The sequence below is a fragment of the Canis lupus genome, chromosome 7 (genome assembly GCF_048164855.1).
Source record: "Canis lupus baileyi chromosome 7, mCanLup2.hap1, whole genome shotgun sequence".
Lineage (NCBI taxonomy): Eukaryota > Metazoa > Chordata > Mammalia > Carnivora > Canidae > Canis > Canis lupus.
This window is the reverse complement of record NC_132844.1, coordinates 58,813,975-58,840,070: the sequence shown is the minus strand read 5'-3', so window position 1 is coordinate 58,840,070 and position 26,096 is coordinate 58,813,975. Positions and strand designations below refer to the sequence as shown.

General features: G+C 40.3%; 1 protein-coding gene and 1 long non-coding RNA gene across 6 annotated transcripts in view; one reads left to right on the top strand and one right to left on the bottom strand.

Moving 5' to 3' along the window:
• Positions 1-26,096, top strand: part of RUNX2 (RUNX family transcription factor 2) — a 220,174-nt gene that overhangs the window by 97,499 nt on the left and 96,579 nt on the right. For all 4 annotated transcript variants that reach the window (XM_072832807.1, XM_072832804.1, XM_072832803.1 and 1 more), the window contains exons 4-5: positions 7,870-8,026; positions 13,988-14,092. In XM_072832807.1, the coding sequence (XP_072688908.1) occupies positions 7,870-8,026; positions 13,988-14,092 (262 nt within the window). The remainder of the gene's footprint in view (positions 1-7,869; positions 8,027-13,987; positions 14,093-26,096) is intronic.
• Positions 9,626-25,779, bottom strand: LOC140636937 (uncharacterized). 2 transcript variants are annotated; one of them, XR_012034200.1, is made up of 3 exons: positions 25,715-25,779; positions 24,467-24,609; positions 9,626-9,998 (listed from the first exon to the last, which is right to left on the bottom strand). It is a non-coding gene; the product is annotated as an uncharacterized lncRNA (long non-coding RNA). The 2 variants fall into 2 exon arrangements; XR_012034201.1 differs by lacking the exon at positions 25,715-25,779 and adding an exon at positions 25,522-25,687.

Here is a 26,096-nt window from a genome sequence, read left to right as displayed (position 1 = left end):
CGGAGCCCCGGAGCCCCGGGCGCTGGACCCTCGGTGCGGGGAGGTGGCCGGCGGGGGGGCGGGGGCGGGGGCGGGGGCGCCTCCGGGAGCTGGCCCCGGCCCCCCGCCTCACCCCACCTGGGAGGGATAAGGGAAACCCGGGGGATGCCTTGGCACCGCCGCCTTGAAAAAGGAGGTGAAAGTTTGCGGATTTCTCTTCTGGGGACTTTTAAGGGACTTGAGTCCCAGAGGGCCCTCCTGCTTCTGAAAGGTCGTGGGGGGCCGCGGTCCGGGGCCTGGGCGTGGAGGAGCGACCCCGAGGCCTGAGAGCGCTCCCCGCGCCCCGCGGCCTCCTCCGCCCGCCGCGGCCCGTTAGCTGCAGGGCGGGCGTGGGCGGCGGGCGGTAGCCGCGGCCTGGGCAGGTTCGGGGGGCAGGGTCCCGAGCCCCTCGCGGTCCCCGGCGGCTCTCCAGGACGCGGGCCGGCTTTCCCGGGCGGCCCTCGCCAGGGGGAGGCGCGGAGCCCCCGGCCGGCGCGCGCTGGGCTGATGGGGAACCGGTTCCCGGGGCAGTTCACACTCGCGGGACTGGGCGCCCGGGGTGGAGCGGGCGGCGGGCCAGACTGGGAAAGGAGCCTCGCCCGCCCTGGCCGTGGCCTCTGGACTTGGGAAAGGTGGGCCTGGGTCCCCTGGGATCTGGGATCTGTGGACAGCAGGGTTAGCGAGGCCTGGCCAGGTTGGGGGGCGGGAGGAGGGGGGGATCGTGCCAGGGCCTCCACCGTGGACCTTGTGGCCACACACCCGCAGGCCCCTGGCGGTCCCCTGTTGTGGATCGCCCCCCACCCCACGCACCGGTTCAGATTCAGTGTGTGGGTGGGGTGGAAAGAGAGAGGCGTCCAGGTCATTTAGAGCCGGTTATCTAGCTGGGTCTTCTATCAGAAGAGAAGTCAGAATGAATTGTGGAGGAAAGGGGATGTTGCATTCTGGGCAGGTTTCATTTTGCAGTTGGTTCAAGAAGTGTGTGTGTGTGTGTGTGTGTGTGTGTGTATTTTTTAACCGTCCCATTTCTCCTTTTATAAACCACCCATTTTGTAGGTTAACGCTTTCCTCCTTGAAATGCGAAAAGTTCAGAATGTATGTGAATTAGAGAAATTCGAATTTCCACACCAGAGATATCTTTTATGATGTTAATCATCCGCAGGCCCAGAATGTTCTAATTCGCCTTCAGCAAGGAGTGGAAATTTGTCCCCCCCCCCCCCCAAAAAAAAACCCCTTAAATCACCAACAAAAAACCTGGATGAAAACAGCAAATACAAATACCTAGGTATTTTTGTCTATAAAAATGCCACGTCAAGCATTCCAAGTTAGGATGTATGGAAATAGAAGGGTGGGTGCCTACATTTTAAAAGATACCATTTAGATGTTTGGTATTCTACATTCTGTTTTCTTCGGCTGAATAGACGTGCTGAAGATATAACTGTTTTGAACTATTCTCCTGTATTTCTGGTGCTGAGTCGATTTTGAGCCTTGTTATTTTGGATAGAAATGATCTTTTTGGTGTAAAGATAGAATGCAGTGCCTTTTGAGCTATTCTCAGATATTTTGGTTATCTTTAGGTTTTCTCACTACTGCCCTTTTAAAATTATTTTGAAAGTGAATTGTTTTCTTTTAATCATCCTTATTGTTAATTACAGAGCAGCTTTACTTTTAACCAGTAAACAAAACCATACATGGCCATGTTAAATTAAGTATTTTCATTCATATTAATTGAAAAAATAAATTGAGTTAATTTAAGACTTGATTTGCTGTGTTCCCCCACCCCCATACCTGTATTTAAGAAAATTCAGACAGATGGTGATAGCTGAGGTCCACTCAGTGTGTAAGTTTTGTCTCTGCTGAAAAAGATGTGTAGAGATTTGGAACATCCAGATTTTGACAACATTTTTTATTGTTTTCATCTGAATGTTAGTAAAAACAATCTCTCTTTACCTTTCTTTTGAGATAAAAGCCTGAGCTCGGTAGACTTTCTACACCCTTGTAACATAATCAAATACATATGCATTGAAGAAATAATATGAAAAAGTCTCAGTTTTAGAAGTGGTGACCACAATTTGGCTATCGTATTTAGAGCTATGTACAAAGTAAGTTATAGTGTTGTTGGGTGGATAATAGATAGGTAAATATATTTAAAAACACAAACCCAGAGAAATTAATTGTGGAGAAATCTGGGATTCAAATCAATACAATATTTATTGGGCCCATATTTTATGTCTGTGACACTGAACTCAGCATTGTAAAGAATCAGAAGTGAATTCAATATATGGTGTTTTGATGTGTTAATTTAAAATAATACCTCAAAATGATATTGACAACGTATTATACTAAGACGTAAGTGACAAATTAGTGTTGCTCATCTGATCTTGTTTTGGGATTATCCAAGAATACTTATAAATTGCTTATACTCCGCATTTAAAAATGCAAAAACAACTAGTATGTTTTAAAATATGCAAAGTTATTTTATTAGTATTATATTTTTAACAAGGTTCTGCAGTTTTGTAATGTTCAGTCCTTCCAGGTGTCAAGGAAATGGAAATAAATATTTTTAACATTTCTTTCAGGTGTATGTCGCTGAAAGCTTAAAATAGTTAAAGGATACTATTAGAGGATCCCCATGCCCTTTCTGTCCTAGATAGTTCTAGTGACCAAAAAAAAAAAAAAAAAAAAAGCGATTTGCAAATTCGGTTCATTAGTTAATAGTCTAGTAGAAATAGGGAGAGAATATGTCAACTTTGCATCCAGTAGCACCCTTATAGTTAGGGGTCTGTCAGCATTTCCACCATGAAGCCTGGTGTTCGGGGTTTATAACTCAGTTGCTTTAAATAGCTTCAAGCTGAAAGAAACGCTATGCAGAAATTTTAAGTCCAGATGTATATTTTAAAACTAAAAGTGGTGCAAGGCTATTGTGCTGTTTTAGGTTAGAGAACACTGGACTATATATTTACTCGTATCATATGTTTTTCTGGCAATGTTAAAGAAAGAAAACACATTTTTAGATATGTGATCTATTACTCATAGTTAATTCTGTATGTTTAATGATACCTTTCAGTATTTGTCATAAGTAGGGTTTCAAAATGATAGAGCAGTTCTTATTTGAAAATAATTTTTCAACATCATTGGCCATTTTTCTCTTCAAAAAACAAGGATGCGACTATATTTGACATTAGTGAGTTTTATTTTCCTAACATATGTAGTAATCAGGTTCTGTGTTTGTGTCTTTTTGAAGGCAATTATACCTAAACAAAGGAAAATGGATTATTAAACCTATTAAAACTGTATTAAGCCTGCTATGAATTTTTATGCAAAATTATGTAAATCACAATAGATTTCAAGTTGTGTGAGGACAGATACATTTATGTGTTATGCCTCTATGTGTAAAAAAAATTAAAGTTAAAAATTTTAGCATTGAATATATAAAAGGTAGTTGAAACACAGAATTTTAGGTGGAAAATAAATATTTTAAAAATTTTATGAAAAACGTCTATTTAGAAACAGGCATGGTTAAGATATCTCTCATTATGTTCTCCCATTTGGCATTGCTGTTTGTCTCCTCTCAAAATTCCAGAACATCCATTGTTAGATGATCTAAACCAGCTTGATACATGGCACGTAAATTCCTGGCTTGTATTGAAATAATTTCCATCAAATTATTTTTTGACATATATTTTTAAAATTGTAAAATGGTATTTTATATTGTGTTTTTTTCTCTACGATTCGGTTGGGTTTTCCTAAATTCTAGGTTAAATTCTAAAAGTTAGCTGTGACTTTTGTGAAAACTTTTAATAGTTTACTTGAAGTCATCTTTAAATAATTGCTGTAGGAATACAATTTCCCCTTTTTGCAATTGTGCCCTTGCATCTTTTTATTCCAAAAAAAGATTTGATCAGATTTTATCTTGAAAAGGAATTATATTTCACTTTTGCTGCAAGTACAATGTGCCAAATGATATTGGTCTGGAAGAGTAATTGATTGGTTAAAATTAGACTTCTGTCCATGGAAATGTCAAAGGCAATTTTAAATTCCATACAATAAGACCACAAAAACAATTTTAAGGGTCTGAGCTAAATCTGTATTGCTGCTCTTTTAGAGTAATTCACAGATTTAGTCATAAGGAGTCTCATACAAAATTTCAGTAGTTTCTAAGGGTTAAGTATCCTTTTACTTAATTTTGCACAAGCTGTGTATCATGTGATTTAAATGCTAGTTCTAGTGAGGTGCGCTAATAAATAAAGGAACCTCTTTCTCTGTTCTGAAATGTTAGAACACAAAATTACTTCCCTCTTCTCCATGAATTTTCTTGAATTGGTAGACTTTATATTCTAAAAACAATTTGGAAATGTAATTGTTAAGGTTTCATCACAAACCATTCTTTGCAGAACGGAACTTTTGTGTTGGGTAGTATGGAAACCAATTTTAATGTGTGCTTACTCCTAACTAGTTAAACAGCGATTTTTGACTGCTCTCTACCCTTTAAAATGTTTTCCATTGCTTGGGTTTGGTACAGACGAAATGTGTAAAAATTTCTTGATTCTTTTGGTTTTCCTTTAGATAAACACAGTTGCGAATCTCCAAGGAAAACTTTTTAGCTTCAGAGATCTACTTTTTAAAAAAACTCTCTGACATATAATTATACTTCTGATTGATATAAAGTCAAATACAGTACTCCCTCTTTTCTTTTCCTCAGAAAAACATTAGGCATCTGATTTGGTAGAATGAACAGTAGAAAAAAACCAATATGTTTAGCCATTAAAAATAGAGTTCAGCCATAACAGGAAAAGTTGTCACCACATTGTGTGAGCATTTCATTTTTAGGCCAAGTTCTAAGCCTCCTAGAACACTCACACAATTTGTGATTACCTATTTGTTTTGTTATTAAGTGTAATACATAAAGCATACCAATATTTAACATGGTCATTATTCTGCTGCTTAAGCAAAGAAAAGTAGATTTGTGTATTTCACTCTTAGGGATCTTTTCTTTCATATTTTCCCATATTGAATCAATTTTCCTTTTCTTCTAACTAAAAAAAAAAATCCATTATGTTAAAAATATGCAGTAAAATAATAATGTCCCAGAGCTCTTGAAAATCTTTATATTGGGGCAGATTTCTTTATTTTTTTTTTTTAAATTTAGCCAGACAGAAGTGAAACCCATCAGCAGTCATTCTTTTATCTCTCAGCAACACCAAAAAACATCTCAAGACATGAAGTAAAGAATTACATGTCCAATTGAACCCTTTCAGGATGCTAAGTCAAAGCCCATGTTTAGCACACAGCAGACTTGGAACCGAGGTCAGCCGCCTCATCTTACAAAAAGTACATCATTGTAATTACCCTCTACTTACACAATATCTTCTATGTAATACAGACTTAAAAAAAATTATTTCCAATTTATATTGGAAAACTGTGGTTCCTGGAGATAAGTTATTTGTGTGACATCATAGCAGATGTAAAAGAGAGGTGGGAAAAAAGAGAGGCCTCTTGATTTTTGGTACATTCATTTTCTTCTGAGCAGTACAAACTTTTCTGCCTTCATTAATATGCTTACTGGTTCCATCTTTACTTTGACATCAGAAGCCACACGGCAGGTGCCAAAACACAATATGCTGAGTGTAAAAAATGTCAAGCTTTCAGATGCATACTGGCCAAACATGGTCAATTATTTCAATATTTTCAAATGTTCACTTTGTTAGCCTTGTGAATTTGAAAAATCGAAAATTGCTCCATTAAGAGACTATTCAGGCAGCCCCTCAAGGCACTAGATCAAGTATGCAAGGAGGAAATCATGGTCTCAAGGGTTTTGCGCTTGGCCTGGAAGACTTCTCAGATTGAATCGAATAACCAGTAGGATAGTCAGCGATCCTCTATTCTCTGGGACAGAAAAAGTTATCAGAAAACTAGTTTGGTGCAAGAGCATGTTTCTGTTACCGAGAGATGCTGACTCAGCCTTTAACTGGTTTCTCTGTCTTGGAGTTTCAGCTGGTAGCCTCACAGACTATTGGCTGTGGGAGATGATGCTCTTTATGGAGCTCTTTCATCAATTTCTTTCAGAATTATTTATCACACACTATGGGCTAGGTGCTGTTTGAGTGCTGGGCATATGGTGGTGAGCAAGACCAGTGACGGCCTTTCTCTCATGTAGTTTCCAATATAATTTAGTCTCCTAGGAATGAGTCTTATAACTTTGGGCTAGTGGATCAAAAGGAGTAGATAGATCACTAATATATATACACGTGGAAATGAGGATCATTTGAGTACAGCAGGGTGCTGTGGAAATGGGTTCTGTAGGGAAGGGAGGGTGTAGGATTTTAAGCTGAATAACAATGGGCTGAAGAAGTCATGGCATGGCATTGAGAAACAGACTAAGAGAAAAAGCAAGGGCGGAAAAAAAATATCAGCAAGTTTTTTTGTGTGTGGTTGGTTGTCTGCATGGAACAGAGGGTCTTAGTAGAGGTGTGCTGGGGTGTGGGTCATGAGTGGGGAAAACTCAGCCCCAAAGCATACATATAGTTACAGCGTCTGTTTTATCACACTGTAAAAACTTGCTTTAATGAGAGTAGGTACAAATTGTATTGGGAGCATGGAATCAAATGCTTAGGTTTGCCTTGTGGAAATCTCGACAAAGGAGAGAGCAGTACTAGGCATAGGAGAAGGATCTGTGGGATATTTGCCAGATAGGCAAGTGCATGTGGGTGTTATTATCAGAGAGGTGATGGGCTACTGTAGCTGGAACCATTGCTTAGTCACCACCAGGGCATCTGGAAGTTGAATGAGAAAGAGATGGAAATAATCTGAATATAGGATCGTGGAAGTTAATTGAGAAAAAGGATATTATCAAGGAACAGGGGCTTGGTAATGGATTAAGAATAGTACGTCTATGTGACAGAGCAGCCTGTGCACCAACGTTCCCTTACCAGCCTTGTCATTAAACAGAGGTGCCCATTTGCAAGTCAGCTGACCTCTGTTAAAAGTGTGATCCTAGCCTTGGAGCAGTGAAAATGTTTGTGGACCTCAGAGACTGATTATCTGGATCCTTACTTGACTGAGTTAATCTGCTGCAGGTCAGCTGTTGAAGAGTAAGGAGGCAACTGTGTCATTTCAAGATGGCAGATGGGCCAAGACAGAATAAAGTTTGGCCAAGTTTGGCCAAGTATTTTTTTTTTAATCTATGCCACTCATTTGTAGGTGACCGTTTTCAGCTTGTTATGTACCTTTATTCTGCACCTAAACCTCCAGTTTCTTGATGGCTTTGTTCATATCCCACCGCAGAGTGGGCATTAAGTAATTATTGCAGTGTGATTGAAAACCGAATATATAGCCCAAAGGAAGGGGATGAAATATAGTGCTGGATACCACACCGTATTGTCAGCAACTCTAAGATTTCACCTAAGTGTCTTCTCCTGTAGAGCCGACCAGACTTTCTTTTTTTCAGCCTGTGATCTGGATGAGACCACACCTCAGGGCTCTCCAGGCTGCAGACAGGCGGTGCCTTAATATGTACGATGCAATCTGCAGATGGGGCGTCAGCCTTCCCTTTGTGGCATAATTCCTATGGACAACCTAACATGGGGATTTAATAAAAATGTACATGTATTCTGCAAAGAATCCAACAACAAATGAAGGAAACTTTTGCCTGCCTTTGAAATGGGTGGACCCTGCAACATTGGTCTGTTTGAAGTGGCATCCTGACCCATATGCAAAGCGTTCCTTCCTATGTGCCATTACTGCTCTAGAGCACTAAATCCTGATAAGACACATCCTTTACAGTGGGAATATATTCTTAGTTTTTAAGCTTTTCTGATGTGCCATTATTGCTGCTGTGTTTCCTGTTTTATGTAGGTGGTAGCCCTGGGAGAGGTACCAGATGGGACTGTGGTTACTGTCATGGCGGGTAACGATGAAAATTATTCTGCTGAGCTCCGAAATGCCTCTGCTGTTATGAAAAACCAAGTAGCAAGGTTCAACGATCTGAGATTTGTGGGCCGGAGTGGAAGAGGTAGGTCTCTTGATTTTTAATATTGATAGTGGAATAAACACATCAGGATCTTCTGATGAAATGTAGGCTAGTCTGTATACAAATCAGCACCTTCTCCCACTGAATGGAATTGCTGAAGGTTTTATTTAAATATGTCCAGATGAAGTTGAGTGTTTTTCTCAGTGCTCAGGCCTTTTTCATTTGTTTTATGATATTGAAAATTCAAACAGTGTTTTCAGAAGAACTAGTCCCTAATTTCACTGGGTTGTGAGCATATACGGTGGAGAGAACAGTTGGAGATTCAAGTTCTGAATTATGAGGAGCCAAATAACTGAGTAAATGGAGTGGCAACGAGTAAAGAAAAAGGAATGCATTGGAGCAATTTCCAGATAACATCAGTTTTGCTCTAAGTTGTGGCCAAGGACAGCCAGCTAGTGTAATGCTCTTCACTTGGCACATAGGTTACCTCTGTATGATTTAACTTAACTCTTGTAATAAGAATCTATTTTTAAAAATCATAGTTTTTTACATGGCTTCTCATTTGCATAAGTGAATGATGTATTACCTATGTTAGAATGACTACAGAGAGTGGTCTAGACAGATGAGTGATCAAGATTCAATTAATTTCCACATTATTTGGGAGTCCTTAAGAACGTAATAAAATAAAAAATAATTTCTTTTAGCATTTTCATAGTTGTTTTATAAAAGGGATTAATGTTTTAGGAAGAAAACCTGTCTCTAAAGAAACCAATATTTTGGCTTTTATTTTCTTTCCTGTGGAGAGACTTTTAATAGTCCTTTACAAGAAGTATTATGGTCATTTATATATTTATTGAATCTAATATTTCCATTTTAAGTATCTCAATAAGAAGAGAGAAAATAGACCACTTTAGAATGGAGGTGAAATAAATTAGAATGACTTATTGGAACAACTTCTACCCAGGTTCGAATTAGGAAATGAGAAGCATCAGTTTTTAAACCATGTCCAATAATTGCTCTTTAGTTTGGATCAGATGTCATATTATTACCATTGTAAAAACTTGATAAGGGAAATTCAAGCAAGGCTGTTTCCGATGAGTAGTTTTAGTTTACTTTCTAGGAACAGGGCCAAGAAGCTGTACTTTTTAACTTAAAAAAAAAATGATGCATGCTAATGAGATACTGTCACTGAAAGGTTGTTTGAAATAAAATGAGGCTCAGAGCCTCTTGTAGACTCAAAACTAAAAGGGTTATCTCTGCATCAGATTTAGTTTACTTTCATTAAAAGGAAAAAAGACACATCCTATTTCACTGTTGACTGATTAGGTGTGAAGTGTGTGTATTTTTTTTTTCCTGTTACTGGTGCAGGTCCGCAGTACAATTAAAGTTTCTCTTTTTTCTAGTAGGAATCAAGAAACATTTGAAAATGATGATTTACCTTCGTGCTCTGAATTGCATCTATCTTCTTATGTAACATTATTTTGTTTTTAATTAGAGTAATGAATTTCAGCGTTTAGAAGACTGGACACTATACTTACAGATCCCAGCTAGTGTTTCCATTTACCTTGCTTTTGTATTATATAGATGCTGCATAACTTTTCTCTGATCAATTTGAGTAGAAACTATGGCGAAGTGATAGTGTACTTTGTAAACCCTCAACATATTTATTTAAGAAACTTCAAAGAGAAACAAAGGGTGTGCACTGTTTTACTATATTGGCTTTCTGAGTTTTGGCTGGTTTCCCAAATAGCAATTTTTATATTTAAAAAAAAAAAAAAAGACAGACTTAACTGCTTGCAGACTTTTCACGCATGGAAGATGAAGAAAGCTTCTTTTGATGAAGTGTAATTATGTCCAAACAGAGCTGACCCCCTCCCCCTATATTTCTTATGATCTTAACTGAAGAAAGTAGGATTTTTCCTTTGAAGCAGCCGGGACTTGGTGGAGGATCTGAAATGCTACAGTCTGCTGCCAGAGGCAGGATGGAGAAATTGGTCCAGACTTGTCTTCGAGACTTAGATTGGGGGTGAGGGGAGCGGGTGGAGAGAGAAAGAAAAAATTGATTTATCACTAATAATAGATTTGTATATCACGACATTAACGTTATACAAAAGGAAATGGTAATATCAAACTGAAATCAAGAGGACAAAAGGATAGAGAACACTGATAGAGATACCATTCTTAGAGAAAAAAAAAAAAAAAGTCAGTTTTTCAGTGGCAGGAAACCCTTTAACCTGCCTGGGTACCTGACCTGCTTTCTAAAAAAAAATGTCTTTCCAGCTTCCTCTTTGATTTTTACACTTCTACATTTCTCTTAAGTTATGAAGTCTGGATCATCACATTGCTACTCTGGTATTTCTTTTTCCCCAATGCTTTAAAATTTTCTATTTTGAAGAGCATGAAAAAATAAAGAGTACCAAGTTTCTCAAATGTTAACACTTTTTCTTTTCAGTGGTAGACAGATAAATTCTCAGAAATTGAAAAACAGTTTTAGATTTATAAAGGAGTCACTTCACTACTGACTTTGTCACTATGGGTTATCTGATGGCTTTTGAAAGTGCTTTGAATTAAAAGTAGAGCATCTGGGAAGCTTGCATCAAGTTAGGAGTGGCTTATGTTTTTTAGTTGGTTTTTTTTTCCTTTTTTTTTTCTCCTTTGTATTTTAAACAGAAGTATTTGATATTTCAACAGAAATATGTGGTCCTTAAATTTTCTTGGTGTGCTTACTCACTTTTACATCATACATGCTGCTTGTAGTTTACAAGTGGTTTTAAGCACCTACAGTATACAGAGCATGGTACTATATCGGTGTAAGATACAATCCTTGCATGCACACTTACCCTATCAATAGCCTCTGGAGCTAAGTTAGAATTGTCTTTCAACGGCAGTTCCTATGTTTATCTCGGAAAATATATGACTCAAGGACATATTTTGGAATTAGTTCCTAGATGAAGCCAAGGATGATATAATTAGTTGTCTAATGAGTGCTGGCTAGCTCCCTCAGTAAGAGTCTGCATTTTTTATCACTTATGGAATTTGAAAAAAAATTTTTTTAATTTAAACAAAATTAAGTAGGTTATGAGTACTCACATAAACATTTGACGATGTATTATTATTTATGAGGTGAAAAACCAATTACTTATTTGGGTGGTAGTTTCTGGAAGTTTCTTGAACATTATGTTCATGTTCCTTCTGAAGGGGCAGTAAGAGGTAGAGGGAACCTCCTTGTTTTTTATTTTAGTTGTTAAAGTACATCTTGATCCTCAGGATTTGATTTTTAGAAGATCGTAGTCATACTTAAGTAATAGTTTCCTCTCCTCCAAACTTACCTCTTTTAAAAAGAAATTTTTACTGGTTCTGCTTTGAACCTGTGTAGGTGCTTTATACTTAAAGGGTACATTTTATATTGGCTTTTGTTCTTACACAAGATGTTTGAATTCAGGAGAAGCATCGATGACTTTGAATATCCAAAGGAAAACGTGGAAGTCTCAAATAGCAATATTCTCAGAACCAGTTTAGATAAGTTCATCGATGGTATTGCTAGCAGGTTATTTAGACTCATCGAGGACATGTGAGACATATACATCCTTGATTTATATTAAGATTTGTGCCATGGATGACAATTGCCTTACAAGCACCGTCCTTGGAGAAATGCAGTCCTGGCTCATGGACCATTGATCTGATCCAGAATGGCATCTTTTAGATTTAATCTAAATTAATTTTCAACTTAGGGTTTCACCCCATTCACTCCCCCAGATCTCTACATTGTTTTGAGGTCTCCATCTGGATCCAGTGGCTTCTTATTCAACTTTCTAATCTCCAGGTCTGTATGCTTGGAGTTTTCTGTAACTAGTTTAGACTGCCAGCTGCCTTTTTCTTCCACTTAGGCCTAATGTTTATAATAAATCCTCTGGTTCCTAACCAGACAACTGCATTTCTTAAACCCATGTAACATTCAGTCTATTATGGATGAAATATGATCTATCAGTGACACTTTAAGAATAGATGTTTTCATCATCCTAGCCGAGATACTACATTAGTGGGTTTGTATTTACTGTTTCTTGGTCTTACGAAGCTGATTGGGACATGTGTAGAAATCAATTACCTACTAATTTTAATTTTTTTTTATTTTTTATTATTTATTTATGATAGTCACACACACAGAGAGAGAGAGAGAGGCAGAGACACAGGCAGAGGGAGAAGCAGGCTCCATGCACCGGGAGCCCGATGTGGGATTCGATCCCGGGTCTCCAGGATCGCGCCCTGGGCCAAAGGCAGGCGCTAAACCGCTGCGCCACCCAGGGATCCCCTACCTACTAATTTTAAAAAATGTTCTCTGACAAAGTTTAAGAGAAGAGCACTAATTTTAAGGTCTGGAAGATCTGGGTTCAGTCTCTGATTTTTTTTCCTCTTATTACTTGTGTGGTTGAACTACTAAGCCTCTGTGGGCTTGGGTTTCCTCATTTGTGAACTGCAGGTGATGAACTTAACTGGATAGGATTAAATAAGATAATGTGTGTGAAGTGGCTGGCACTTACTAGATTTCTAATCAATATCCATCTTTTCCTGTCTGCTCCCCTCCCCTGCTTCTTCTGTCTTTTCTTCCTTTTCTTTCTTTTAAATATTGGCCATCGAAAAGTAGAGCCATCGAAAAGACTTAAAACTATATATACCGAGTAACAAATGATGTGTGTCTTAAACATATTTTAGGAACTTACATGGTCTGGGTTGAAAAGAAAACCCATTCACTAGATTTGACAGCCAAAGACCTGTTCTACATTAAGCCTTGTATATAACCTGTTCCATATTAAGCTTTGAAAAGATTGCATTAAACTCTGCATTGCTACATATTGTTTAAGATTTGTGTTTTGATTTAATACCCTCAAGCTTTCAGTAAAGGGAAAAATAGTCTCTGACCAAAAAACAAAGCAAAACAAAACGAGCTGTTTCAAGGTCTGGTACAGGAGCAGGCCAAGTGCACAGGCTGGCCTGAGATTGCCGAAGGTTTTATTGAGTCACTGTTTCACGCCCACCTTTTCCTGTCTTGTAACAGTTTGCAGTTTTGACTATCTGACATGACTAACCGTTGCAAATCTAACTGATTACAACTGTCAGTGAGTCTACTGTGTAACAGTCTGGATCTTCTTCTGGAGAACACAAACATCCGAATCTGCTACCAAACTTCTCCCTGTCTTCTTTCCCCCACCTCCATTCATCACCTCTAGCTCATTAATTTGAAACATCAGATGTAATATTTCAATGAAGTGCGCTGTGGGCAAAAAGCACCAATTCCTATTTATGTTGGGAGATGTCATGTACATTTAGCAAAAAATAAGTCACTGTCAGAGAGTTATTTCAAAAAGATTTAACAGCAAGGATGTATGTTAGGGAAGGGGTGGGCAGGGAGGAGAAGAACTCTGTTCCAGTAATGATGAAATCATCATACCACAGGCACATTAAGGCCAGGACAGGAGACATCGGCTCCTGTTAAAATGATTCCCATAAGAACCTTACTCTTTCATCTTCTTATTGTAGTGCAGTTAAGCAAATGAAATGCTAAAGCCATGTGAAGTAAATAACATAATCAACAGTGATTTACTATTGTTCTCTCATGGGGTCATGACCTAATCCTAAATAAAGACTTCTAAAATTGTCTGTGTTTGGATGTGTTCCTGATGTTGGAGAAAGCTGAAAGGAAGAGAATCCTCCTCAAGTGGACCAGAGTTTTTGTTTTTATTGCCACGGTTGCTACTGAGCAGCTTTTCTGGGGAGTTGGACCTCTCTTGTTTAGCCCTGCAGTGAAGACGAAGATCTGTACACAAGTTTAATCACTCCCTAAAGTGGTCATCAGAGGCCTTGTCATTGAGAATAAGGAGCCCTGTCTCTTTGTTTCATGACCTCCTCAGAGATGCTCGAGCGCAATTTGGAAAGTCTGTGCTGCTCTGTTATCTCAGGTGCTGTCTTTTTATATTCACTGTGGATTTTCCCCTTTTACATCTGCAGGCAAGAGTTTCACCTTGACCATAACTGTCTTCACAAATCCTCCCCAAGTAGCCACCTATCACAGAGCTATTAAAGTTACAGTGGATGGACCCCGGGAACCCAGAAGTAAGTACTTGCCTTCCTATTGGAGACGGTAACAGGGTGTGTGGAGAACCTATGAGGAATTTATCCCAGAGCTGTCAGCACTACTTTCGTGAAAACAGTTTCTTTGCAGACTTTGCTACCTGCGTGCGTTTTGACGAGGGGACAGTTCGCAGAGCTTCACAGTTTGTAGGAGATCAAATTACACTTTGAACTTTGTCACAAAATCAATAAGGCCAACCTAACTCGGGGGGACATGAAGGGGTAATTATTGGGTCACGGTAACTATGTGCAAAGACGTTCTGCTCATCCGCTGTGCATAGTAGACAGGGCAGGCCAGACCCATGAGAGCTGAGGAAGGAAACAACAGACTGAAAAATCTTGAGCTTAGTCAAAAAGCATTTGCGTGTGTTTCCCATGGTCAAAGAATGTGTTTTAACTTTTTAGCTCGCCCACTCAATTCCCTTTATAAAGAGCACATTGGTTAATTACAAAGAATTTATTTGCAAATGATAACTTGCTTGATTGTTACAACACTGTTGTTTGGTCATGTTCTGGTAATTGTTATAGATAGTTTCTTTTAACAGATAGAGTCAAACCAGGTGTAAATCCGCCTTTGTGTGTTTGTCTGTCTGGACACCCAGGGGGTTTATCCTGGTGTTCGTTTAAGATAGTACACATAACCCGTTGGGGCCGATACGCATTTTCCTCCTAAATCTAAATTAAGATAGATTTTCTTCCCCACTTCACTCCCCGCCCCCAGAACCGATTTGATCAAATTTGGTAGAGCAGCATTTAAATGTATTTGGGGATTAAAGATTATTTGATATATATGACATGAAACCTCCTGTGCCAGTGGAAGCATATTGAACTCTACCTTTGATGAGTGAAAACATCAGAGCCCCAACCATTGTGTTTAGAGAGTTTTATTTGATTTGTAGTAGAGGTACTGCTGGCAGAAATATCTGTTATATATAATGATACACCTGCCTGGACAGCCAGAGTGACCTATCTTCTCTTCCCCTAAAACTGAAGGAAAAGGTCAAGTTTTCTTCTCCCCAAGTAGCAACATCTTTTAGCAGTGAATGAAGGGTGCCTTGGGTTCTTCTTGCCACTATCTTTTCACAAAGGCTCATTGCTTATCTGAACTGGGGAGCTTTCCTGCCTCAAAAGCCAGTCTTTGAGGCTTTTCTTCTCTCCTCCTTTCATGTGTATGGCTTCTTCTAGGTTCACAGTGCTGGGTCAGTGCTGGCTCTGTTCAGGTTGAGAATGTTCTGTTAGGTGGTGGCCACACACATATCTCTGGTCGCCCCACGTCTCTGGTCATAGGAGCCAGTGGTCATGCAGTGCAGGTGACTAGAACAGAGCAGGGCTGTCTTGTCTGGTTTGGAGCTTTGGCTGACGTTCGTGGACTGCCACAAATCGGGGAAGATGCCTTGCGATGGAAGCCACATGTTATCTAATTAGCCCTCGAGTTCCTGAAAAGGCAGAGACATCCATTCCAGTCATGCATAAAGCAGGACAGCAGTCTTTTAACATTTAGCATTACTAATACTTATCTTTTAAAGATGTTTCCTGCTGATCTCAGCAGCTTTTCTCACTTCTTGGAAAAACCATTATTGTGTGTGTGTGTGTGTCTTTGTGTGCCTCTGTTTGTGTATGAGTCCATACATTCAGGAGTTGAAATTCAGAAGTTGATGGTTGGGAGAGGAAACAGGAAAGTGATGACAAAAGATGAGGAAGCAGGGTAGCTTTGGGAAAGTCACTTCTCTCTCAAGTGACTTTACCTCCTTCCCAAGAGATTGTTGGCAGAATTAATTAGTTGATAGGCTTACTACCCTGAAAAGGCAGAGAAATGCTCTGAAAGCATGGAGGGTTCAGGGTAGAGGGGCAGATGATCTATGTGTGACCTGAGTTCAGGCTCTGGTGCCGAGGGTGGGAGGGGGGAGCAGATACAGATCTTGAGTGGCAGACCACTGAGTAACATTTTTCACCAACCAGAAACGTGTTTGACAATATGATATCATTTCTCTGACTTTATGAAGTGGCTTGCCAAACTCGATGCCTGGATACAAGGATGGGTATGGTGTCAGGAATCTTTTAGTCCTATAACCTTGAGTCTCTCTACTGGATTATTTCCTTCTGTTCTTGGCCATCCTGGGCCTTGAGGGCATAGCACTCTTCTCAGTATTGTTTTTTAAATTTGAGAGTCCTGGGTGTGAAAGATGCCCGGGATTTTGCATTTTCTTCAACTATAATAGGATTTAGATTGATTGGTGCATAAACAACGTTAAATGGAGAATCCTCCAGAATGCAGGTTGGCAAACTTTTTCTATGAACTGCCAAATAGTAAATAATTTCAGCGCTGTGGGCCATTTCTTCCCTGTCATGAGGACTCAGCTCTGGCAGTGTAGCTCAAAAGCAACCAAAGCCAATACATAAACGAGCGGTTGTGGCTTTGTTTCAATAAATCTTTATTTACAAGAACAGGTGGTGGGTCCGATTTGGTATGCAAGTTGCAATTTGCCATCCCTTGCTCTAGATTTCAAAGTGGCTTATGTTATTAACCCTTAACAGTAGAGCTTTAGAAAAAGGCTTTCCTGACCAGAGAGAAAAAGACAATGTAATCGTTTTCACCTTATCTCCAGCAGAATTATAATTCTTTAAGTAGTGGTTGTCACAGAGATAGTATCTACCTGTTTATTATTGTAATGGTTTTTTGGGGTTGGGGATTTTATATCATTGATAACCTGTTAATGGAATTTCACTCCCTCCTCCAGAGATCAGAATATATATATTGAAAAAGGCTACTTTTGGTGGATTAGCTATTTGGACAAGGAAAAGTTCTGGATTAACTGGTTGGGTCTTTATTCAGCCAAGCATAGTGATGAAGGGTGTGGGCTTTGGTGTCAGACTGTCTGGATTGAATCCCAGGTCCACCACTGACTAGCTCTATGGTGGTAGGCCAGTCACCTGGCTTTCCTTTGCCTCAACTTCCTCATCTGTTAAAGTGAAAATAATAATAGTATTTTCCTCATCAGTTGCCGCAAAGACCTTAAATGATGTAATGTATGTAAAATACGTAACACGGTGACCATCATGTGGTAAGTGCTCATTAAGTGTGAGTTGTTACTGCATAAATTCCCTTCAGTGTCAGGAGTTTGCTGTAGCGTTTGGCTTACAGTATGCTTCCAGGAAATAGATACCATCTAGGCTCTGCTCCCTCGTGTATTATTTTTTTTCCTTGCAGATGGTTTTGCTAATTTCTGCTCATTACTAAATGACAGTAAGAAGTGTTATAAACTGTGCCTTGAACAGGTATTCCTGCTGCCTGGGGACAGCTGTGCAGAAGTGATGATCACCATAATTTGTTTGTAGTGAAGAAAAGTCCAAAAGAGGATGCGATGGCACTCGTGCCCCACTCTGAGGCCCTGTGCATCAGCACATCTGCCAAGACTTGCTTTTCACTCAAAAAGCAGGAAGGTTCCACCTTCTATGTTGTCTGTCTCTGGCAGCTGAACCGGTGCTGTCACATCACAAACAACTTCTTTTCTTAATATACACATCTGGCGTTGGCAGTTGGACTAACTTCATAAGAGCGCACATGATCATCACTCATTACAAGATTAAAAAGTACCCCATGGCATCATTGATGTTTTCTAACTTTGATCTTTTGCAGTTGTGATTCATCTCAGTTATAAAACTTCCCTTTAAAGGAACATAGCCGATGACTTATTAGAACCTTCATCTTAAGTAGCGTAAACATGAAAATGGTGCACATCTTTACAAAATGCCATTTGTTTTCTTTGCCAGCTTATCATTTTAAGACATGACATCATACTTAAGATCCCAAATTTGTAAGTCTTGTGTTTAGGCAAGACGTTTTGACCTTCTGTTGGCAAGTGAGCACCGAAGAACAACTGCCGTATGTTCGCCAGCAGGAGAAGTCAGTGTAGCAGCAGCAGCAGCAACGGTAATGCATTTGGATGCCTAACTCTCTCAAACATCAGTTTCTATTAGGATCCTCTGTTCCACGTGTGCCCTTGGTTCCAACTGCAGTCTGACTTAAAGAGTTTCTACGGGAAGGTGAACACTTGGTTAGCAGTGTCGTGGTGGTGGTTCTGAGTTAGGGAAGAGGACTGATGGAAAAGGTATTATTGGCTGTGCAGAGGATGGAAAAAATAAATCACCTTACGTAGTCAGGATCCTTTTAATTCTCTTGCTGTTTTTTCAGTTATCTATTGCTAAATAACAAACCGTCACAAAACATAATGTTTAAAGACAACGACCAGTTTATTATTCCTCATGGTTTGGTTGGGCTGCCTGGGGTTCATCTGGATGGGTTTTCTGTGGCCTTGCCTGGGGTCTTTTGTGTGGCTGCAAGAAGATTGTGGCTGGTGCTGGAACACACATGATGGTTTCATTCTCATGTCTGCTGCCTTGGTGGGATGGCAGGAAGGCTAGGCTTGGCTGGAACAATGGGACAGCTGGGCCTTTCTCTTTCTCCCTGTAGTCCTAGAGCCTTTCCCCCTCCACGTGGCCTATCCATCTCTCCAGCACAAGCACAGTCTGACTTCTTACATGGCAGGTCAGGGCTCCCAAAAATGCAATAATGGGAGCTTTTAGGCCTTCTTAAGGCTTCTTAAGGCTTCTTAAAGCCTAGAACTGCCATGGAATTACTTCTTCCATATGCTGTCGGTTAAAGCAAGATACAGTTAGTTGCAGCCTATGTTGAAGGGGAAGAAACCCACAAAGACATGAGTGATGGGGGTAGTGGTTCATTGGTTCACCAGTACCTCAACTTCCTTAAGTGCTTAGATGGCAAATATCATTGTTGCCACAGAAGAAATGATATTTTTTGAGGCATCATCTTCTGAAAGGTCTCTTGACTTTTTAGTCTGGAGGACATTTAAAGTTCTGCTTGTTTTTCTGTCCAGTGTTTACAGGATTTGTGCAGCACTCAAGAGGGCAGGATATATGAGGCTAGGGGTCAGGTTTGGCCACAGTACTGTGATGCTTTATCATTAAGGGAGGAGGTAGTTCAAGTCCCGTCCGCTTCTTATCAGAGTTTTAAGGAGAGAGCTGAGTCTCCAGCCAGTGCCCTCTGGTTACATTAATTCATAATCACAGAGGTCCTCTTCCCTGCTAAGATCCATTCAAGAAGCCAACCATCAAAATCACAAAGTCTTTACCCTACTTTCCTACCTACCTCAGTTTCTTAAAAAAAAAAAAAAAGTTCTACAAGGTGACTCTCAGTTTTGTTTTTATTTTTAAGATTTTATTTATTTGAGAGAGAGAGAGAGAGGCTGAGACATAGGCAGAGGGAGAAGCAGGCTCCATGCAGGGAGCCCGACATGGGACTCGATCCCAGGTCTCCAGGATTACGCCCTGGGCTGAAGGCGGCGCTAAACCGCTAAGCCAGGGCTGCCCATGACTCTCAGTTTTAATTATCGTAACTTCCTTCCAAATGGAGGATATTTGGTAATTATCAGATGAATTAAGGGTGAGTGTTACCTTGGGTACTTGGTATTTGCAGGTCAAATGGAAGTGCACCAGACCAATACTCCTATGAGAGATGAACATTTAATGTTTGAACATAAAGAGGTTATTAGCCTTGCCTGGCAACATGGCAAGTCTGTAGCAGAAGTATTTTATGAATCCTCAAATGGAAGAGCCTGGAGGTTTTATAGTTTATATCATCCAGCTTTGGAAGTTCTCAATTGCTAGCACATCTGTAAACCTGATAGCCTGACAGACATGAGGGGGTGTCTAAGTTTTTGCGTGCTGTGCCCTAGGGAAGCAAATCATAGTTACTCTTTAAGGAGAGACCAAAGTTGTCATCTGTGTCCTTCCTGCTGGGACACTACCGTTCACTATTGACCAGCTAGCTCCCTGTCCTAATCCGGTGGGAGAAGGAAGAAGATCTGCTCTTCTTTTCCTGCAACACTGCCCTGCTTGGCTGCATTTTTTTTTTTTTTAAGATTTTACTTACTTACTTGATAGATTGAGGAGAGAGAAAGAGAGTAGAGCGCGAGAGCAGGCACATGCATGAGCAGGGGTGGGGTGGGGCTGGAGGAGGGGCAGAGGGAAAGGGAGAGACTCTCAAGTAGACTCTGTGCTGAGTGGGGAGCCCAACTTCCAGCTCAATCTCAGGACCCTGAGATCATGACCCTGAGATCATGACCTGAGCCAAAATCAAGAGTCAGATGCCTGACCGACTGAGCCACCCAGGTGCCCCCCCTGCTTGGCTGAGTTCTGACTTGAGTAAGGGCTGGCACCTAGGCAAGGAAGAGGCTGTCTGGAAGTGCAAGGTAATGTTTATATTTCTCAGACTGCCTCAGCACCCTGGCTCACTCAGCTTGTCAGGCTTAGGTCCTCAGCCAAACTGGTTTCTTTTCCTGCTTGCACATTCTCACCTGTGCATCACAAGTTTATAATTCTTTGGAGATAGTTTTATTATTCCGTGTTCTTAAGGCACTTCCAGCTGAAGAAATGTTACCTTATGAACCTAAGTTAACAGACTTACATGAAACAGGGTGGTTCTGGGCACGGCATCATCTCATTATTCTCTAATTCTGTTGTACCTAGACCTGCTTTTTCTAGCCCCTTGGAGGGTGGAGAGATTCGAGGGGCTGGCCTTTTCTCTTCCCCATTCCAGTTAATTTCAATGGCTGCTTGCCTTCATCCTCCACCACCCTTCATCACAGTTGCTCGAAAGAATAGACTTCTTGTGGTGGTTGGCCCATGCCCTCTGCTTATTTATGGACAGTGAACGCTTGTTTAGAGGTTGGCCGCACGTGAGAGGCGGGGAATGTGTAATATGTGTTGCATGGAGGGCTAGCAGAAGAATTTTTTTAAGGTCACTGGACATCTCTGGATGCAGTTCTTGGCATTCATAATCTTTCTGTCTGTGAAGATAATTTGAGAAAATCTTCATAGGTCTTGTCCCATACTCCTGATGCCACAGTCCTTAGTGCAGAGCATTAGTAGAAAAGCCAGTTACTTCTTGCCTTGGAGACTTCCCCTAGTTCTTCATGTGTCTCTGAAGTGCCCAAGGAATGGAAATTATGGGTAAATGCCATGTTTTGATATTTACAAGTCAGTAAATATAAGCCATGGTTTGGTTGTCATGAATATTAATCATTTGGTCACTAGTATTTAGAGCATTGTTGAAAATCTTTGACTTAAGAGAATAAGAGCAGGTAAAACAAAACAAAACTGTTGCCTTTCCTTAAGAAAGATGGGGCAGTCAGAAGCGCTGCTAGAGGTCATGTCTGGTGGTTGGTGGAATGTGCTCTTGAGAAGAGCAGTTTTAAATCTCTTTCAGTACTTTTTTTTTTTTTTTTTTTTTTTTGTTGACTGACTGTCAGGAGCTGGGAAGATGGCCAAGAAGGAAATGACACATCGAGAGGCATTTTGTGTTGTGCAACATTCTGTGGAACTGATGCAAGGCTATATGGCCTGTTTACACATTCCTCCGCTAGCCGACTGCATGGCAGTAATTTACTTCAGCAGCACATGGCATGCTGTAGCAAGGAGCTATGGCCCTAACATCCTTTCATGGCAAATTAGCACAGCCGTTAAAACATGCTTGTGTCCCTCTTCTGCACTTTTTCCCCCCTGGCTTCCCAGTTCTGACGGGTGCTTTCTCATTGTATGGGACTTGTGTTAACAAGGAGCTGTGGCTTTCACAGTAGGAGCACATTTTCCATATGCACATGTTCCAGTCGATACATTTCCATCTAAGTTATCGCATGGCAGGTTTTCAGGTGTATGTGTCCTAAAAACACACATATACTTGATCTAGTGTATCAGTGTTTGTGTTTTGGTACAAGTCAGAAATCGTTCATTCTCAAAACAGTGTTAGGGACGTGAGAGAGAGAAAAAAAATGTTATATTGATGAATTTATTATTAATTTATTAAAAAAAATGTTCTTATGTTCTTTCCAAGAAAGAAAGTTCCTGATAGATCACTGAACTGTCTTACTTCTGTTTTGTTTATGCTATCACATTTTCTTCAAGAGGGACTAGACCAGATGAGAATGAATAGTATACTTAAAGATAACAGAGGAAAAAGATTGTGTTGCTGCTCTTTATGGTCATATATTTGTTCCTACCTAGCATATTTGTAGGATGCATTTGTCATGTGCACGAAAGCACATCTTGTAGTCTTCACATAAAATCTCAAAAGTTGTTTTTTTTTTTTTCTTTTTTAATCTAGGCAGGTATGGACAATAATTGCTCATGTTTTTCATGTACCTTTTGGAAATTGGTCTAAATTAATTAGGCCATTTAGGTCTAAGTTAATTCAAGGTCATATGCAACAGTTCATATGTTGCATGTTGCATGTTGCAACAGTTCATATGCTGCATGTTGCAAAAAAAAAAGTCTTCAAGTAGGAGACTGTATTTGGGGTGTGGTACTTTAGTAGCAATGGGAGGGCTCCCTGTTCCTCTCCCAGTTTCTCTGCTGCTGTGCACTGGTGGCTAAAATCTATTTGCTAATAGACAAGAGCACCTCATTCAAATTCAGAGCTAAGGCTTAAGTCCAAACGTCTGGAAATCGTAACTCAGATTTAAATGTATATTAAGTCAAAGAGAAGTGATCCGTAATCCTGTTTTAGGAGCAGGTTTTGGGAGATAAAGGGAGAGTAATTAATGAAGCCCTGAGCACTAGAAAGTAAACAGTGGCTCAAGTGTGCAGGGAGGACCTCAGCCAGCCTTGGAGGTGGCCACTGCCTGCTTGAACCCTTGCAAACTTGTTGCAGGTCAGCATTCGCAATATGGATTTCTGATGCTTTGCAGGTCTGGCATACTCTTAGCAAATGCAGGATTCTATAATTTTAAGGTGCAAGTTTTTGTTTTTTGTATTTCTATATTTCCTCTTTTGGCAAGTGTTTCCCTTTTACAGGATATTTCTTATTCAGTTTTGTTTTAGATACGTACTGGCTTTCCTCCTCTACTAGTTTGAAAATTAACATGTAATTTCTTTCTTTCTTTTAGTAGTTACCCTTACCATTTCAACACATATATCTGTCTTTTTAAAAAATTGTTTTATTTTTTTTAGTTAAAAATGAGAACAGTTTAATATTAAGAATAACATAAGAAAGTAGTTTTTGACAGATTAAAATTTTTTAACAAAGTCTCAAATAAATTTCAATTTCCATGCTATTAATACAAAGTTTAGAACAAGATATTGCTACAGTCATATGTTGTTATCTAAGATATGGTCATCTTCTCACTAAAGAACCAGTTTGAATGGCATAGTGTACTTTACATTATGAATTAAAATTAACAAATGTCTTTAAATACATATATATACCCAAATATAAATACCTAAGAGTTTTAATGTTTTTAAAACATTTTATTTATTCCTGAGAGAGAGAGAGAGACAGAGAGAGAGAGAGACAGAGACATAGGCAGAAGGAGAAGCAGGCTCCCCATGGAGAGCCTGTTAGGGGACTCGATCCCAGGACCCTTCATGACCTGAGCTGAAGGCAGATGCTGAGCCACCCAGGTGCCCGAGTTTTGTTTTTGTGTTTTTTTTAATTAATCATGATCTCTATCTGCCTCTTGAATACTATAAGAACTTCAGCATACTTTTAAATTGCCATCACTTCCTGTCTTCTGTCTTCGGTCATCTGATATTTTTTATCCACTTTTTATACTCCTCCGATTAATTGTTAACACTGTTTAAACGGTACGTTTATTAATCTATTTGCTCACCATTCCTTCCTACACCTCAGTTCTTCCTTCCGGATTCAGTTTCCTTTTTTGTGATACAGATCCTTTAGTAGTTCCTTCACAAGAACCTGTTAGTGGTAAACTCTGAGTTTTTCTTCCTAAAAATGGCAGCATTGTGTATGCCAGCTACTGTGATCTGCAGGGCACCCAACTGAAAGTCTATCTGTCCTTAGTGCCTGAGAGTCACACTATAGTAGTCCTTCTTCTTCTTCTTTTTTTTAAAGATTTTATTTATTTATTCATGAGACACAGAAAGAAGGGGGTGGGCAGAGACACAGGCAGAGGGAGAAGCAGGCTCCTTGCAGGGAGCCCGATGCAGGACTCGATCCCGGGACTCCAGGATCAGGCCCTGGGCTGAAGGCGATGCTAAACCGCTGAGCCACCCGGGCTGCCCTATAGTAGTCCTTCTTATCCACAGTGGCTACGTTCTAAGACCCCCCAGTGAATGCCTGAAACCATGGACAGTACTGAACCCTACAGATACTATTTTTTTTTCTATCTCTATATACCTATGATAGAGTTGAATTTATAAATTAGGTACCATGAAAGATTAACAACAATGAATAATAAAATTATAACAGTATACTCTAATAAAAGTTATGTGAATGTGGTCCCATCCTCTCTTTCTCAAAATATCTTACTCCTCTGTACTCACCCTTCTCCTTGTGATGATGATGATCACGTGATGAGATGAAGTGAGGGCAATGACATAGGCATCGTAACATAGCATTAGGCTGCTGTCTTGACGTTCTGAGGATCATCTGCTTCTGGATCGTGGTTGACGGTGGGTAACTGAAACTGCACAAAGTGAAACTGTGGATAAGGGGGACTGTTGTACTTGTCTTCCTTTGTGCTGAGACTTTCCGGCATTATTACCAGGCTAGTCAGAGTAGGGTTGAAGGGAAGAGAATACAGTATGGATAGGTTTTCATGGAAGATGGATGAAGGGAAATGGACCTAAGTGCCTTTCACCGTGGGGAGCTCTGAAGAGTCCAAGGCCAATGGTGGAGAGGAGGTGGGAGGGAATGTTCCAGCAGAGGGGAGGGGTTGAAGAAAGAGGCATATAGGGAGAGGAAATGAAATGCCTTACTCCACTGTTTTTGACTTAGTCAGGGCCTAGGTTGCTTTGGAACTTTCAACCCAAATTTATGTTAAAGCCAAAAAAACAAAACAAAACAAAACAAAACAAAAAAAACCTCTTTGAGGAATGCATTGCACAGTTTACAGGTGGGTAAATCAAGGCATGGCCATTTGAAAACTCAATTTGCAAAAAACCCACAAAACTCGGTATAGCTGATCGTCAAAGGTTATTGGCTGTTGCTCTTTGCAGAACTAGAGCAGCATTTTTTAGATATTGTTGTCCACACGTTTCCTGTCATTTGATGAGAGTACAGGTCTCCAAACCAAAAGGTGCTTCTTATATACAGTAAATGAGTCGCTGAATGAAGCAGAGAGAGAAAAATAGGTGTATGGATGGAGGAGCATGGTTTAAGAGAGTCGGGAGACCATAATCTGGGATAGAGCTTCTGTAGGCACAGCGGACAAGGTGACTCCAGGGTTGGCTTTGTGCACTGCTTGCTAGGGTTGGGCAGGAAGTGGCTGGTGGGGAAGAGGTCAGCTCACACCTAAGCAAGCTGGTACTCTCTGCCTTTCCGTTAGCCCCCCGACTGCCTATGCACCATCTGTGATGTGCATGTTCTTACTCTTTACCTTCTTGATACTGATTTTCATGACCTACAACTTGAGTAAAAAATGCTAGCATGCATTTTGGCTGGGCAGTACTCAGGATGATTTAACCAAGGCTCTATGTCTCTTTAGGTTTGGCCCTGGAAATCATTGGTAGAAAAAGATAGGCCCTTCAAGAAGATGAAGAAGGTACCAGAACATAGGCTGCTGTACTTACCAGAAGTGAGGAGAAACATGGATGTGTAAAAAAGGGCGTGTGTGTGTGTGACTATGAAGTCACGGTTACTAATTCTAGAACTTTGGTTTCTGTTTCACCCTCTCACCATTCACACTACCTGCAAAAACAAGTTACAATGTTTTCCGTATCGTGAGGGCTATTTCAGAGTAGGTTAACGGGGAGTCTGTCTGTACGGGCAGTTTGTATTTAAGATGTGGCTTCAGGTATGGTTAAAAGAAGTGGAGGACCTGGAAATTCCTCTGGTGAGGACTCAGTGCCATGTTATTGACCCTGGGCAAATCACTCAATTACTGTCCAGCTCAATTTCTTTGTCCTTCAAGTAGAAATAGGCGTGAAGACAGCTTCAGAGTAGTTGGGAGTA